The 16280-nt window shown below is 38.9% G+C and overlaps 1 protein-coding gene across 7 annotated transcripts in view; it reads left to right on the forward strand.

The window, feature by feature from the left end:
• Positions 1 to 16280, forward strand: part of MAP2K5 (mitogen-activated protein kinase kinase 5) — a 260308-nt gene that overhangs the window by 23915 nt on the left and 220113 nt on the right. For 6 of the 7 annotated variants that reach the window (XR_010137177.1, XM_063716193.1, XM_054531617.2 and 3 more), the window contains one exon: positions 13538 to 13607. Coding sequence is in view for 6 of the 7 variants with exons in the window: in XM_063716193.1 (XP_063572263.1) it covers positions 13538 to 13607 (70 nt within the window). In the remaining variant the exon portion in view is untranslated. Of the gene's footprint in view, positions 1 to 2064; positions 3623 to 13537; positions 13608 to 16280 lie in introns of those variants that run through there. The other variant, XM_063716197.1, reaches the window with a different exon arrangement.

Raw genomic sequence — 16280 nt, forward strand, 5'->3', positions numbered from 1 at the left:
AGCCATATGTGGGAAAGCAAAAATAGAGGCACTTTTACCATTAGTCCTTTAATCATTCTTTTTCATTGATTACAAAGGTTAAGTAAATAAACAGCCTATATCTCTGCATAAGAATAAAAACAAATTTGCAACCTCTGAGTTGAAACTTGAAGAATTACTTTTTCCCCCTCTTGGATGCAAGCATTTTCTGGCTTTGGGCCAGTACAAGTGTACATTTTTATCAGTAATTTAAATAGATTTTTGTATTAGACCTGAAAATGTTGCCTTTTTAATTGAAAACTTATCAATTATTTAAATCGCTAGCAGCCTGAGGCTGTTAATTTTATGAGTGCCATAATAATGGCATACAGTGGTTTTTGATACATGTGACACATGGAATATTGTATTATGGTAAGGATTTGTCATGACAATAGGTTGTTGTGTGCTGTTAAATAATAACCAACATATTAAACCAAAGTCTGTTGTCACACATTAGTACCATTTTATGTAAGTTATTTAGAAGTTGTATTCTTTTCTTCATTAGATATATTTTTAAGAGATAATGAGAAGAAAACAAAGCTATAATAAATTGTCTTTTAAGAAAATGTAAAGTAATTTGGTCTCCAAGGAGATATTTAATGTATTGAAAGAATTCAGCAGCCAAGTGTTATTACAGCACCATTGTGATAGCTGCTCTGCATTTTGTTATGAGTTTGTGTTAATCAACAATCTGTTTTTATAGCATAGTTTCTTGTAAGTTATGTTGTTAGAATATTCCACTTCTGGGATCATGGCTTTTCCTCTGACACTATTGCATCTTTTTAATTCCTCCATAAAGTATTTTTTTAATTATAATTTGAAATGCTTTATTAGAAAAAAAATACGCACAACCTACATATTCTGAAAACTAAATACCTGATCATTGCTAATTAAATATTCCCTTAATGTAGTTTAAATTTTGTTGTTGTTGTTCTCATTTCCTCCTCTCATTTTCTAGAAAGATTGAAAATAGCGTGCTGCTTTTTTCCATTTTTTTGTGTTTGTTGTCTGGTAGTTCTATGGAGGCCCAGTTCTAGGAGGGGATTATTTTACTGTTAACCTCTTCTTTTGGGTGACCTTTCATTAAGAAATTTAGCCAATACATCTTGCTTTTGTAAATAGATTTGTATTTGTTTCTGCTAAATCCTGTGTCCAGGGATTTATTACACCTGGTTCTCTTAATATTGAGAGGCTTGTGTGAGTGGAACACAGTATTAACAAAAATAATTTTCATCATTTTGTCTATTCTCACTCTTTATATCATTTTTTCCCACATTGCCAGAAGAGTATGGCATACATTTTACTGTAATGCCTCCCATTATGAGACCTTGTATTATATTCAGTACAAGAGTCCTTATATTTAAGTAAAGTGTAAGTATTCCCTTTGGTGTATTTGACCACAGTGTACCTTGTTAGAAGTTGAGTACTATGAGGGAAAAATACTTTTTGACCTGTGGAGCACCTTATAAATTGGGATATGATTGGCTTTATCCTAGTATACCTAACTTGGACATTGCCTCTAAAATCATGCAGTTACTCAAGTAGAATTGGAAGGTAACCACAGAGGTTTTGTTCAACTCTTTCATTTTACAAATAAGGACATTGAGGCCCACAGAGAATAGAAGATTCAGATATCAGTTGGAAGTCACATGGCTAATTAAAGGGAATGCCTGGATACAGACTCTCAGTCTCTTTGCTCCTGGTTGTTTTAAATAAGGTTTTTGTTGTGGTATCTGTTATAGTCCTGCTCAGCTTTGCAAATACTGCTTTTTCCTGCGTGTAAAAAATAATACTTATTACCAAAATGTCACTGTACTTGAGTTTATAGAGAAATGTAAAAAATACTCTGTTGGGTGGGTGCAGTGGCTCACTCCTGTAATCCCAGCACTTTGGGAGGCTGAGGCAGGTGGATCATGAGGTCAGGAGATCGTGACCATCCTGACTAACACTGTGAAACCCCATTTCTACTAAAAATACAAAAAATTAGCTGGGCGCGGTGGCATGCGCCTGTAGTCCCAGCTACTCGGGAGGCTGAGGCAGGAGAATTGCTTGAACCCGGGAGGCGGAGCTTGCAGTGAGCCGACATCACACCACTGCACTCCAGCCTGGGCGACAGAGCAAGACTCTGTCTCAAAAAAAAAACTCTGTGGGCGTCTGAAAGTTTAAAGGTTTTGTCCTTACCTACAAGGCTGTGTTTTACCTTGTTTACCAAATTTGTTGTCCATTTAGAAGTTGAATATTTAATAGCATCAGGGCCTTAGCTATTAGGAAGTTTTCTTTAAAGAACAAAGAAGTTGGAAGCTCATTTTCCACATGGTGCTTTCAAACATGCCACATATTAAATAGGTTCTACTTTGAACTTTGCAGGTGGCAAAATCAGTTCAGCTTTCAATGAGTTGTTAGTCCCCTAATTCAATGCAATTCATCCAAACAACTGATTACACAGTATATTCTTCAGGGAAGGTGGAGAAATGGTGAAAAGAATGAGAAAGGGAAACTGAAGGAAATAAATTGTTTTGGGAATTTGTTTATTTACTCAAATAATGACATGCTCCAAGCTGTAAGTAAAGTTTTTGTTTTGTTTTCTTATCCTAGTCAAAAAAGAAAACTTTTTTCCAGAGACATATTATTTTAATTCTCTTCTCTGTGTTGTTTGGAACATTTGGATGCCTTTGAAATAGTGATAAAAGTGTAGTGACCCCTTTTAGCCCCTGTTGTGATCTATGTTGGAGCCTGTTTGGTAGCAAGGAGCAGAAGCATATTCAAGTTTGCATCAGAACGAGGGATTTATTATGTGGCTCTTGGAAGCAAAGGAAAAGATAAGCACGAGCAGGCCTCAGTCTTGGTGGCAGCAGGGCACTCTGGGGACCACTGGAATAGGAGGTTTGGACCACCAACATTTTGTCATTTATATGGCTCTGCTCCCAGTTCAGTTCCATCTCTGTGGAGGGTTCCGCTTAGCCTATTTATAACGAAATGTCTCATTTGGCTTGCTGTCTGCAGGGCCTGATAGTCCTGTTTTATTTAAGTGGCGGGTTCCCTGAAGCTACTATTAAAACTTCTACTTTAAGAGGAATAGCAGAATTGCTACAGCCTAAAAATCAGGTGAAAGGTCAGTGTGGACACTACCCCAAGCTAACCAAGGTAATAACTCTGAAAGTTTCAGCTGAGAGGATCCCATAAATTTTGGGCCTGTTGCTGAATACAAATTTAAACTCCTTCTGCCAACACGTATTACCTTAAACTTAGCCAATTTGAATTTCATCTGCTATTGGCTGCCCAAACTTCTATGAAGACCATCTGGAGCTCCTTAAAGTTCTTTATGGTTTTATCCAAATGGTGTTATCATAAAACTTGGCCAACTTGCTGTCATTTTCACTTTCAAGTCATTAATAAATACATCTATCCAATAACATGAGCCTATAAATAGGGCCCAGAGTTGGTCCCTGTTGACCTTCACATTGTGATTTTCTTTCTCATCATCTAATCAATCTGTGACCATATGTGGACCCTCGGTCGAGTCTTTCAAGGAAGAACTTGTACACATTGTAGTCTCCTCATGACAGGAGCAATGAGTTATTGAGGAGTCAGAGCCTGAAGCCAGGTAAGTAAATGTAGCTATTAATTTGATATTCAAAATAGATTGGCTTCATATGTTATTTTTGACTACTGGGGCAGTTGTGTGCTTTGTGAGAGGTCAGCATCATAAAGGAAAAGCCTCTTAATGTAAAGTATGAGAAATAATTGAAAGAAGGTATAACTAATGATACATCTGAGTAGGGTTATAATGGAATTTGTAGCCATTTGATAGAGTTAAGATTGTTGAGTTCTTCACTGGGAAAACTAATAAATTAACTGTGGACTGCAAATAATTGGTTAGTTTATTGATTATTGCTGTAATTACTGACTGAGCTACATATAATAGGGTATGCTTGCAGTATTGACAACAGGAATTTGAAAATTTTATCATTAGTATGAAAAAAACAGCATGAGTATTCCTTATAAGTGAAATACTGTACCAATTATGTTGTCTGTTAGGCATGCTAAGGAGAGATTTGAGAAACTGTCCTGTTATAAATATATGGAAGAATAATAAGTAGGCCTGGTATCTCCTCTGTACATGAGACTTGCTGCTGAATAAGTTAGAAGGTATGACCAACGAGAGTCGTTACTATGTCTATATCAGTTCCTCTCTGGATTCTTCCTGTAAACATTTGTGCCGTGTCTGTAATGTGCTAGGCACTATATGGCAGTGATTTCCCAGGTTTTTGAAGGCATAGTCCTTATTGAAAATCTGTGGGAAGTTGTTTATTTTTTCCCCCAGAAAATTCACATAATGCAGCATTTCGCCAGCTTCAAGGATCTCCTAAAGCCCATATAGATCCCAGGTTAATACCTCCGGCATAAGAGGAAATAAAATATACAAGGCATGGTTCCTGCCCTTGTTGAGCTTCCAAAAGAGAAACAGTATTCCCCACAATACCCATTTACTTTATTATTTATAGTGCTGTAATAATTGAGGGGAAGGGAGGGGATACTGACTCAACCTCGATAAACCAGTTAAATTCTACCACTGTACTTTGTCCAGATATCTCAGTTGCCTTGTTTTGTGGTTTCTGTGTCACCCTATTGTTGCGAACATGTTTCTTCTATGTACTCTTACTTGGAAATGAGAGATTCAAGGCACCGTTTCCTATTTCAAGATTTTTTTTTCAAGTACTTTTTAAGAAGGTTTCCCATATACCAGCTCCTTTAATTTTGATCTTCTTAACATCTTTATAAGGTCAGCAAGGCAGGTTTTTTCCCTATTTTTACAGCAGAGGATACAGAGGCATAAACAATTGTGTGCCTTTCTTGAGGTCACACAGCTAGTCAATAGAGAGCTGGGGCCTGAGGTCACTCACTCGCTGGTTTGTTTCCTCATTCATCCAGTCAGTTTTTCATGCAGCAAATGTTTATTGGATAGCAGTTCTCTGGCCAAGCGCTATGCAAGGTGGTGGGGGTGCAGTGAGCATACAGTTCATGCCCTCCAGGAGCCCATGGTCCAGTCAGGGAGATTAACAAAAAACGAAACAGAGTTCAGTGTGGGAAGACAAGAAAAACTCATAATTACCAAGCGGAGTGATAAATGATATAATACACCTAAGCATTAGGTGCTCCATGAGCACAAGAAGTGTCTAATCTAGCTTTGGGGACCAAAAAGGCTTCCTGAAGAGGGCAGTGTCCAGGTGGAGTAAGTTAGGACAAGGGGACTAGGAAGGATGTTTGGGGCAGAAAGAAAAGTGTGTTTAAAGAATGCCTGGTGAGTCAGTAGGAGCTGCCTGTGATTCAGTCTGTATGGACAGTGACAGGGGAGAGGGTGGGAGATGGGGCTTGGAGGAAGGTGGGTTAGACCATGGAGGGCCTTAGCTTGAGGGAACAGGGAAGTGACATGATCATATCTCATATTGTCAGAGGCATTTGAGCCATAGCGACTCTGTGTTAGTCTGTTTTCATGCTGTTATCGGAAAGGGGTCCCAATCCAGACCCTAAGAGAGAGTTCGTGGATCTTGTGCAAGAAAGAATTCAGGGTGAGTCCACAGTGCAAAGTGAAAGTAAGTTTATTAAGAAAGTAAAGTCGTGAAAGAATAGCTACTCACTCCATAGAGTAGGACGTTCCCGAAAGTAGGAGGATGAATGTGCCCACCCTAAGTATGATGTTTGTTTATGTATAGGATAAAAAAGGATCATGGGGAGATGTGCTCTGCTACAAGGGTTTGTGATAAAGGATTCATTTTCTTAATTACTATATTTTGCAAGAATTGATATTAACCTTTTTTTTTTTTTTTTTTTTGAGATGGAGTCTTGCTCTGTTGCCCAGGCTGGAGTGCAGTGGTTCGATCTCGGCTCACTGCAAACTCACCTCCGGGTTCAAGCGATTCTCCTGCCTCAACCTCCTGAGTAGCTGGGACTACAGGCACCTGCCAACACGCCCAGCTAAGTTTTGTATTTTCAGTAGAGACAAGTTTTCACCATATTGGCCAGGCTGGTCTCGACCTCCTGACCTTGTGATCTGCCTGCCTCGGCCTGCCAAAGTGCTGGGATTACAGGCGTGAGCCACCGTGCCTGGCCTGATATTATTTTGTTTAAAGCAAAATTAGGAATGCATCTGTTCTCAAGATATTAGGATATCAGGACATTCCTGAATCTGGGTATATTTAGTAAACATTATCAATCTGTTCCCTTAATCATAAACAGCTAGAGCCTAGGAATACCTAACTTCCTGGGAATGTAGCCCGGGAAGTCCCAGCCTCATTTTTCCTAGCCCTCACTCAAGATGGAGTTGCTCTGATTCAAATGCCTCTAACAACATTGCTATAAAGAGCTATTTGAGACTGAGTAATTTATAAAGAAAAGAGGTTTAATTGACACAGTTCTACATGGCTGGGGAGGCCTCAGGAAACTTACAATCATGGCAGAAGACAAAGGGGAAGCAAGTACTTTCTTCCCAGGGTGGCAGGAGAGACAGTTGGGTAGAGGGTGGGGCGGGAGTTACCACACACTTTTAAACCATCAGATCTCGTGAGAATCCACTCACTATCATGAGAACAGCAAGGGGGAAATCCACCCCCATGATCCAGTCATCTCTCAGTGGACCCCTCCTCCAATTCGACATGAGATTTGTGGGTGGGGACACAAATCCAAACCATATCAGACTCCATCTTGAATAGAAGCTGGGTAAAATGAGGCTGAGACCTGCTGGGCTGCAGCCCCAGAAAGTCAGGCATTCTTAGTTACAGGATGTTTAGAGTTAAGGGAACAGGTTAATAGCGTTTACCAAACAGACTCAGGACTTAACAGACCCAGGAAATGTCCTGATGTCCTGATATCTTAAGAATAAAAGCATTCTGAGTTTTGCTTTAAAGATAATATCTTTAATAATATCTTCTTGTGGAAGACAGTAGTTACACAAAGATGAACAATCCTGTGTCACCAGCCCTTGTAGTGCAGCACATCTCCTCCATATGGTTTTTTGCTTTGTTATCTTACATATAAACAAGCATTGTACCTAAGGTGGATGTGTTCCTCCTCTTAGTTTTGGGAACACCCAGCTCTGACTGGGTTTATTGGTGGAGCTATTCTTTTATTCCTTTACTTTCTTAATAAACTTGCTTTCACTTTACTCTGTAGAATCACCCCAAATTCTTTCTTGCACGACATCCAAGAACCCTCTCTTGGGGTATGGATAAGGATCCCTTTCTGATAACAGTATTTCTCAAGAGTGGCTTGGGGTAGAGAATTTATGAAGCATGGAAGCCACTTAGGGGGCTGTTCCCTGTGAAAGACAATGGTGGTCACAGGACTGGTGAGAAGTTAACAGATTTGAGAAGTAGGGAGGATGTCAAGTTAATAAAATTTAGTAGGCTGGGCATGGTGGTTCACGCCTGTAATCCCAGCACTTTGGGAGGCCAAGGTGGGTGGATCACGTGAGGTCAGGAGTTTGAGACCAGCTTGGCCAACATGGTGAAACCTCATCTCTACTAAAAATACAAAAATCAGCTGGGCATGGTGGTGGGCACCTGTAGTATCAGCTACTCGGGAGGCTGAGGCAGGAGAATCACTTGAACCCAGGAGGCGGAAGTTGTATTGAGCCAGGATCGCACCATTGCACTCCAGCCTGGGTGATAGAGCAAGACTCCATCTCAAAAAAACAAAATAAGGCCAGGTGCGGTGGCTCACATCTGTAATCCCAGCACTTTGGGAGGCCGAGGTGGGCGAATCACGAGGTAAAGAGATCGAGACTATCCTGGCCAACATGGGGAAACCGTGTCTCTACTAAAAATACAAAAATTAGCTGGGCATGGTGTCGGGCGCCTGTAGTCCCAGCTACTCAGGAGGCTGAGACAGGAGAATCATTTGAACCTGGGAGGCGGATGTTGCAGTGAGCCGAGATCGTACCACTGCACTCCAGCCTGGGCGACAGAGTGAGACTCCATCTCAAAAAATAATAATAATAATAAAATAAAATAAAATTTAGTGATTGAATATGGGGGAGAAGAGAAGAGAGATGGTTTGGATTACTTCCAGATTTCTGGTTTGGGAAACAGGGTCATAGTGATGGTATTTCCTGAGACCATAAACCCAGGCAGTAGAAGACAGGTCTAGGGTCTGATAGGGGATAGGAGAGGAAATCAGTTTTGGACCTGTTGAATTGGAGGAGGCTCTGCACTATCAACTGGTTATGTTTCAGAACTTAGGAGAGAAATCTGGGCTGGAAATAAAGATTTGTGATTCATCAGCTCCTAATTAGTCTCAGTGATTCCTCTGGTAGTTGAAACTTTGAAGTGGCTGAAGTAACTCAAGGAGAGTGTAAAATGAGAAGGTTAATGAAAAACAGTGGGGGAAATCCTGCATTTAAAGGAGAGATGGGGTAATAACCACTTACAGGAAACCGAATGGAGTGGTTGGAGAAGTAGGAAAACCCATGGAGGTGGCAGGGCGGGGGAGGGGGGTGGGGGGGTGGTTGTGGCCAAAGAAAGAGCCAGAGGTCACCTAGGTCACCCATCAGCACAGATGTCTTCACACTACTTCGCCAGCCTCTGAAAGATCAGAGGATATAACCTAACCTGCACAGGGTGTGAGCGAAGCCACAGCTCTCCACCAGCTCAGCAGTCTACCAGGTAACCCTGCCTATTTAGGTAAATGTTTTGAGGTATGAGAAATATGAGATAACCTACTTCTTAACTTGTAAGCAGTAAATATACATTGTGTGCCCCGAGTGCATGGCATGGCCTAGAATGAAAGGAGTAATTTTTTTTGTTGTTGTTGTTGTTTACTGATAAACCATTTGCTTCATCTGTTAAATAGAGGTGATGATACTTACAGAATAGGATAGGATTGTAAGAAACTAAGTGAATAAACATAGATATGTAGTGCTGAGCCTAACACACATAGGTATCCAATGAGTGAGGGTTAGTTCTCTCCCTCTATCTCTATCTCTGTCTCTGTTTTCTCTTCTTTTTTTCTTTCTTTCTTTCTTTTCTTTTTTTTTTTTTTTGAGATGGAGTCTTGCCTTGTCGCCCAGGCTGGAGTGCAATGGCACGATCTCGGCTCACTGCAACCTCTGCCTCCTGGGTTCAAGCAATTCTCCTGTCTCAGCCTCCTGAGTAGCTGGGATTACAGGTGCACACCACCACGCCTGGCTAATTTTTGTATTTTTAGTAGAGACAGGGTTTAACCATGTTTGCTGGTCTTGAACTCCTGACCTCAGGTGAGGTGCCTTGGCCTTCCAAAGTGCTGGGATTACAGGCATGAGCCACTGCTCCCGTCCTTCTCTCTTTCTTAATAGAAAATTTGTGCCTCATAAACTTAAACTGTGCTGTTTTGGAACTCAAGTTTTTAAAAAAATATGGCAGATTTCCATGGAGAAAAAAATGTAATTATTGATTGAATTGTGCCATTAGCATTAGAATTAGATTTATAACAAATATGAACACTGTAGTAAACTTGCAGACAAAACAAAGCAAAAAATTGTACTTGTTATCCCCTTGTTGAATCTGGCCCTCTGTTTCAAATTAATTAGATTTTTGGTAACTATGCTAAACTTTGTCACATCCTTATTAAAATGGCTGAAGAATTTTGAAGAACAGCTCAGAGGGACTCTGAAACTAATCTGAGTCTAGTACTGGAGATTCCATTAGCAATTGCAAAACTGATTAATCTTTTACTCAGTTAGCTTATTGATTATCGCTGCAGTTACTGCATGTAACGGATTATGCAAGGGGTAACAGGAGAAAACACATTTTATAATTGCTGCTGATGTATTCAGTTTGGACACAATATTTCATACTCTTTATAATTGTTTCTGCACTTTTAAGTGCTGCAACACTTCTAAGATAGAAAGTTTGCTTAATATTGTTTCAATATGAGGAGGTGTACTTTTAAATTTCTTAACTAATAATGCATTACAGTTTACCAAGTGCCTTCACTAATTTTATTGCTGCAGTTTAATTTTTGAGCCTCACAGTAACCCTATATATTAGGGTAAATATTTTTACACTCATTTGGAGGAAACTAATGTTTAATAAAGTTAAATGTCTTCCTGAAGGCTACACAAGTTAATGAGTGGCAGACTCAGAATTCAACCCCATTTCAATCAGTAAATATTTATTAAACACATACTATGTGCAGAGCTTTGTGTTAGGCCTAATAAATGCCAGGATAAGATTATAGACCTGAAGATGAAGTTATTTGGATAACTTGAAGTAATATTATGAAGGTTACTTTGTTACATTTCTGTCTAAGCTATTATGTTCAGTATCTTGGTGTACAAAGTTTAGGGGTGTTTTTTTGGTCGTTGCTGTTTCTTTCTTTGTTTTTTTCTTTTCTTTTGGTTATGGTCATTACTGCTTATTTTATCACTATTTAGAACAAAATTGGAGAGAATCCCTTTAAAGTAAGAGTATATAGAAATGACACTAATAGATCCAGATCTAAAAACAATTTGCTGGCCATGTGTGGTGGCTCACGCCTGTAATCCCAGCACTTTGGGAGGCCAAGGCAGGTGGATCACCTGAGGTCAGGAGTTTGAGACCAGCCTGGCCAACATAGTGAAACCCCATCTCTACTAAAAACACAAAAATTAGCTGGGCATGGTGGTGGGCGCCTGTAATCCCAGCTACTTGGGAGGCTGAGGCAGGAGAATTGCTTGAACCTGGGAGGTGTAGGTTGCAGTGAGCCAAGATTGTGCCACTGTACCCTAGCCTGGGTGACAGAGCAAGACTGTGTCTCAAAAAAAAAAAGAAAACCCCAATTTGTTTTGCAGTTTATTAGTTGCTGTCTTCTCTGTTTTCCCATGTGAGCCTACAGCTATCCTCTGGGTAGATCCTGTCTTGATTTTACAAATGAGTAACATGAGGCACAGTGAGCATTTCGTCATGGAGGTCACATGCTCGGAGACAACAGTTAGTGATGAAGCTCCTGGGTTTGAGCCCTCTGATTCCTTCATGTGCCTTGCTCATCTCACTGAGCAGCGTGGACCTGGTGGCTGGTCAGGACTGCTCTGTGCTAAGAGGTACCATGCATGGCCCTGCATTTTATCCTTATCCCATGGAGAATGCTTCGTGGCAGTAGCCTGAGTTTCTAGGCCTAGTGCCTTGTTGGTGGCTGTTCCTCAGGGGCCAGTTGTGTAGGCCCACACTGTGGTTTTGATTACCTCCCTTTACAGGATGTCCTTGATGGTGAATTACTTTGCTATGTGGAACATAACCTTCTCTATTAATACAGACACAGATCAAATGCAGTAGTCCAGCAGGAGAAAATATACTTGGATTTAGAGGAAATATAAAAAACAAAAAACACAACCTAACTACTTGCTTTAGAGAAACTGTTAAGTGGCATACTTGATATCATTACTGTGACTGTGTTAATCGTAATACAGAGAGATGTTTATAGATGGCTTAAAAATTCTCACAATGATTATAAAAGTGTATATAGTTTGCCAGTTGATTTGGCACAGACCTAAAATGAAAGGAAAAGCATTTTTATTTATTTATTCTGTGAGGTAAATAAATAAAGCTGGAAAACAGGTCAATTTCATGCATGCAAGGTTTTATAGTAGGAAAAAAATGCATTGCACCTGTTCTGACCCTTTACATTTGAGGTTATTTGTTTTCAGACTTGACCCCAAGCACCAGTTTTAGACATCTCTATAATTAACTTGTTAGATAAAGCATAAGGATATTTTATTTGTCTTGATTTCTAGGACAATGGCAAAGTAGTAACTGAAATTACTAGCCTATTGTACATAGCAGTTAATTAAAGAAAAGCATTAACTATAGGAGAACACCACCACTGCTGTTGTCTTGTATCAGTACAAAAAGGCAGTAATTTTTTTGACAGCCACTGATTGGAAAGTTGCTTGCAGCCTTCCAGAAGCAAGGGGGTACATGCTGTGGATCAATAACCGGCAAATTTCCCATTAAAAAGAATACCTGAGCAATGTTCCAAATAGCCACTGGCATCTTAATTTTCCATGGAAACCTCAAATACTTACGTGCCGAGGACAAGTCATTTTCGGACAATTTTTCCAGACTACTTGTTAACAGTTATTGCTGTCCCAAAAGGTTGACAGCCTACATGATTGATATTTCATTTACTTGTCATCACTGTTTGAGTAATGGCGAGTGCTGTATTTCTGTGGTTTTAAGGAACAGGATCTCCTGAAAGACATTTGCCTTAGTATGTATTCCAGAGAGTGTTTCACATGTTTATGCTGTATGTATATAAGTTTTTATGTCTGTAGAAGGAGAGAATCACTTCCTTTACAGTTTGAAACCCTTTGGAGAGCTGGGTACACTTATATCAGTCCATAGCTATCCAACATCCACCTTCACTTTATTTGTTATTAGTGCAAACAGCCTTAGATGTATTAATTTGTGATTCCCAAAATGATGTAGCATTTTATAGCTCCCCTTTATTTTCAAGAGGAAAAAAAAAAACCTTGCTCTTGTAATAATTTTAATGTACAGAAAAGCAATAGGAAGATATATGTGATATCTTCTAAAAAAATAAACTTCTAAGGAATGTCAGCAAACAATGGTAATCAAGGAGGGATTTCCTAAACATATAGTATTTAAATAATATGTACATGTTTTTAATATAGAAACAGTGAGGATGAAAATGATGTTCTGCTCTTTGACAGCCCCTCAAAACATAAAATCAGCAGTTTTCATTGTGGATATTTTTCCACCAGGAGCATCACTTTGTTATTTGTCGAGCATTATAAGATATGAGAGCACAGAAGCCATCTCCAAGTTAGGTGGACATATGCTTACAAATTAGCGGAGTGGTAATCAAACCACAGTACCACCTACTGAATAATTTGTGTTTACTAAGGAGTGTGAAAGCTTTTTCACTTAAAACTTTATTTTTTGTGTGCAGAATTTTACAGTGCAATTTGATCCGTACTAAAGTGTTTATAAGGCTAAAGTATAAAAGGTATGTTTGTTTGAAACTAGGCTACCTTTTTATCATGTTAATCCTGTCATCTTTGGATGGGTCATATTTTGTTTGCTATTTCCACAGTCTCTGTGATTTAGATTTCCATTATCTGTGCATTTTATACGCAGATTGAATAATGTTTGATTAACTGGCATGTAGGTCCAAGCCCGATGTGAAGCTTCTTCATTTTGCTTTGCAAAATCCAGGGAAAAAGAGCAAGAGGCAATTTGGGAAATTCCACTAAAATGCTTTATGTGTCGTCTAAATATGTATCATTTTCAAATATTTCTTAAATACTAATTTAAAGTCTTAATCAACACTTTTAAAGATAAATGCCAGGGTGAAGGCTAACAGACTGGACTTTCAATCCTAAATATTCACTATAGTCATTTTGATGTGCCGGTAGGGGAAAAGTATTCTCAAGGCTGATATGTATATACCAGCAATTTACAAAAGTACTGTGAATTAAACAACCCATAAGTGTCTGTTCCAGTATTCATACATTACTGAGTAATCTCTTTCTATAATCTCTTTGCAGTATTATTCCACAGTAATGGAACAGCAAGTAAATGGACAGTTAATAGAGCCTCTGCAGATATTTCCAAGAGGTAATGTTGAGCAAATTCTAATCAACAATGATTATTTCAGTAAACTGTTTCATCAACAGTTATGTTTCCAAAGGTTTAAATGCACATAACATGATGTTTAGCTCTTAATTCGAAAAACAAAAGAAGTATTCATTATCGTGGGGATTGCAGGCTATATTATAGTTATGGCAGATAAAATATCTAATTTACTAGAGTAAATTAAACTAACTAGATTGTTTTTTGTTTTTGAAGTACATACTTACATTAGCTTAAAGAACTCTTTTGGGGGTCTACATGGTTTCTAAACCAAGGCAAATGAATGACTGTAATTCTGGATATTTATAAATTGTGGCTCATGATGGTGGTCAAAGCTGCTATTGAGGAGAAAGCTTTCAGCTAGTACAGAAGCTAAGATTTACTGAGGTGTTAGGAGAGAAATTTTGGTGGAATGTTTGGTATCTGGTTTTTTGAGGAGGTATTTTCTAAATAATTGAAATTCTTCATAAATGGAAATTTGATTATCTCCAAAAATATGAGCTGATGAGAGTAAGTTTCAGTGAATCACTTGGTCAGAGAATTTTCTTTTTCCCTTTTAGGTTTGGCAGTACTATCCTTGTATCAGATATGATTGTTCAACCGTGTATAAATGTTCCCTCAAAATTTGAATAATGGTGAAAAAGAACAGTTTAATTATATAAACCATTAAGTCTTTCACCCGTTATACATTGCCCCACTTGGAATCCATGTTTTCTAAGTAATGGAACAGATAAGGAAATTCTCTAAGTAACTCTTCTAGAAATAACTTAATTGAAATAATTAAAAGTTAAACTTACCTTCGTTAACTGATACTGTACAAATAATCATGGTATGAGTTTTCCAATTAAACATTCTAGACTTTCATTACCTGTAACTCTCTGAAGTTTGAATGGCTCAATTAACCAGTAGGCTCCTATTTGCACTGATAAAGTCTCCAAAGGCAGCTGGCTTGGCCAACCCACAAGAAGATCTGGGTTCAAGAATAATACTGCTCTTCCAGCATATGTGTGGGCGGCAGAATCAGGAGTGCTTAGTATATTGCTAGTAACTTATTGAAGTGCTAAGTAAGTACAGTTGGGCTATTTAAGGCCAGTGATAGTCCAAAACAAGGATTGTGATTAATCCACTTCTGTTGTACTTGAAGAATAAGCACCAAAACAGAAAAAAAGAAGTGTTGCTATTTCTGTTTATTAGTCCAATGATTAGGATGTAGATTATTTCTTTTTTTTTTTTTTTTTTTTGAGACAGAGTCTCACTCTGCCACTAGGCTGGAGTGCAGTGGTGCAATCTTGGCTCACTGCAACCTCTGACTCCTGCCTCAGCCTCCTGAGTAGCTGGGATTACAGGCTTGTGTCACCACACCCAGCTAATTTTTGTATTTTTAGTAGAGACAGGGTTTCACCATGTTGGCCAGGATGGTCTTGATCTCCTGACCTCATGATCCGCTCCCCTCGGCCTCCCAAAGTGCTGGGATTACAGGCGTGAGCCACCGCGCCCAGCCGGGAGGTAGATTATTTCTTAATGTTTCCAGTGACTGGAGAATTTGGGCAAGTTTCAAAATTCTTTCTTCACAAGGAGTAGTATTTTACAAACTGAAAATTTCCATTAATTTCTGTATTGACATTATAGCTCTGCCATAGAAAACCCTAATTGCAGTATCCTGGAGAAATATACTTCCAGGCAGGGCACAGTGGTTCATGCCTGTAATCTCAGCACTTTGGGAAGCTGAGGCAGGTGGATTGCTTGAGCTCAAGAGTTTGAGACCAGCCTGGGCAACATGTCAAAACCCTGTCTCTACCAAAAAAATACAAAAATTAGCTGGGTGTGGCGGCACACTCCTGTTGTCCCAGCTACTTGGTGGGCTGAGGTGGGAGGATGGCTTGAGCCCAAGAGGTTGAGGCTACAGTGAGCCATGTTTGTGCCACTGTACTCCAGCCTGAGTGACAGAGCAATACCCTGTCTCAAAACAAAACAAAACAGAACAAAAAAACACACACTTCCAATGTTGTGGGTCTTCATTTGTCTCTAAAAAATTTTTTTTAGTTATCTTCATCCAAATTCTTTCAAGTTTTGTTTGTTTTCTTTCCTTTTGTGAGCAGTCCTGTCATTCTCACTGTTCATCGCATTATGCTTCTTCCCATGATAATCACAACCATTTTTAGATGTCTGCTCTGTTAAGGCATTAATATTGCTTTATGCGTCATCATCTGTAATCCTCCTGATAGTTCTGCCTATTAGGTATTACTGTTTCCAATTTATGGATGAGAATATTGAGATTCAGAGAGGTTAAGTAACTTCAGAGTCACACAGCTTATAAGTGCTTACTATGCCCTTTGAGTAAGAATTTCATTTAAATTATAATATGATTAAAATGGAAAGGCATATATATAAAAATATAATTAGAGTGTGCATGGGAGTAGTTTGGAGGGCTTGTTTTGGAGTGGAGAGGAGTATATTATGGGGAGAGGATACTTAAAGGAGGAAATTATATGAGCTGTCATTGTCATATGTAGTCTTAGCATAAAACCCACTAGGCTGCAGTAAATTGTTAAACATAGTCTTTCTAAGCCAAATTTAAATATTTCAGAATATGAGACTGTCTTTTTATTTCTGTGTTTTTTTAATATGCTATGGTATAATTGTTTCTAGTTTTTGGTA

Source organism: Pongo abelii, chromosome 16, assembly GCF_028885655.2.
Source record: "Pongo abelii isolate AG06213 chromosome 16, NHGRI_mPonAbe1-v2.0_pri, whole genome shotgun sequence".
Lineage (NCBI taxonomy): Eukaryota > Metazoa > Chordata > Mammalia > Primates > Hominidae > Pongo > Pongo abelii.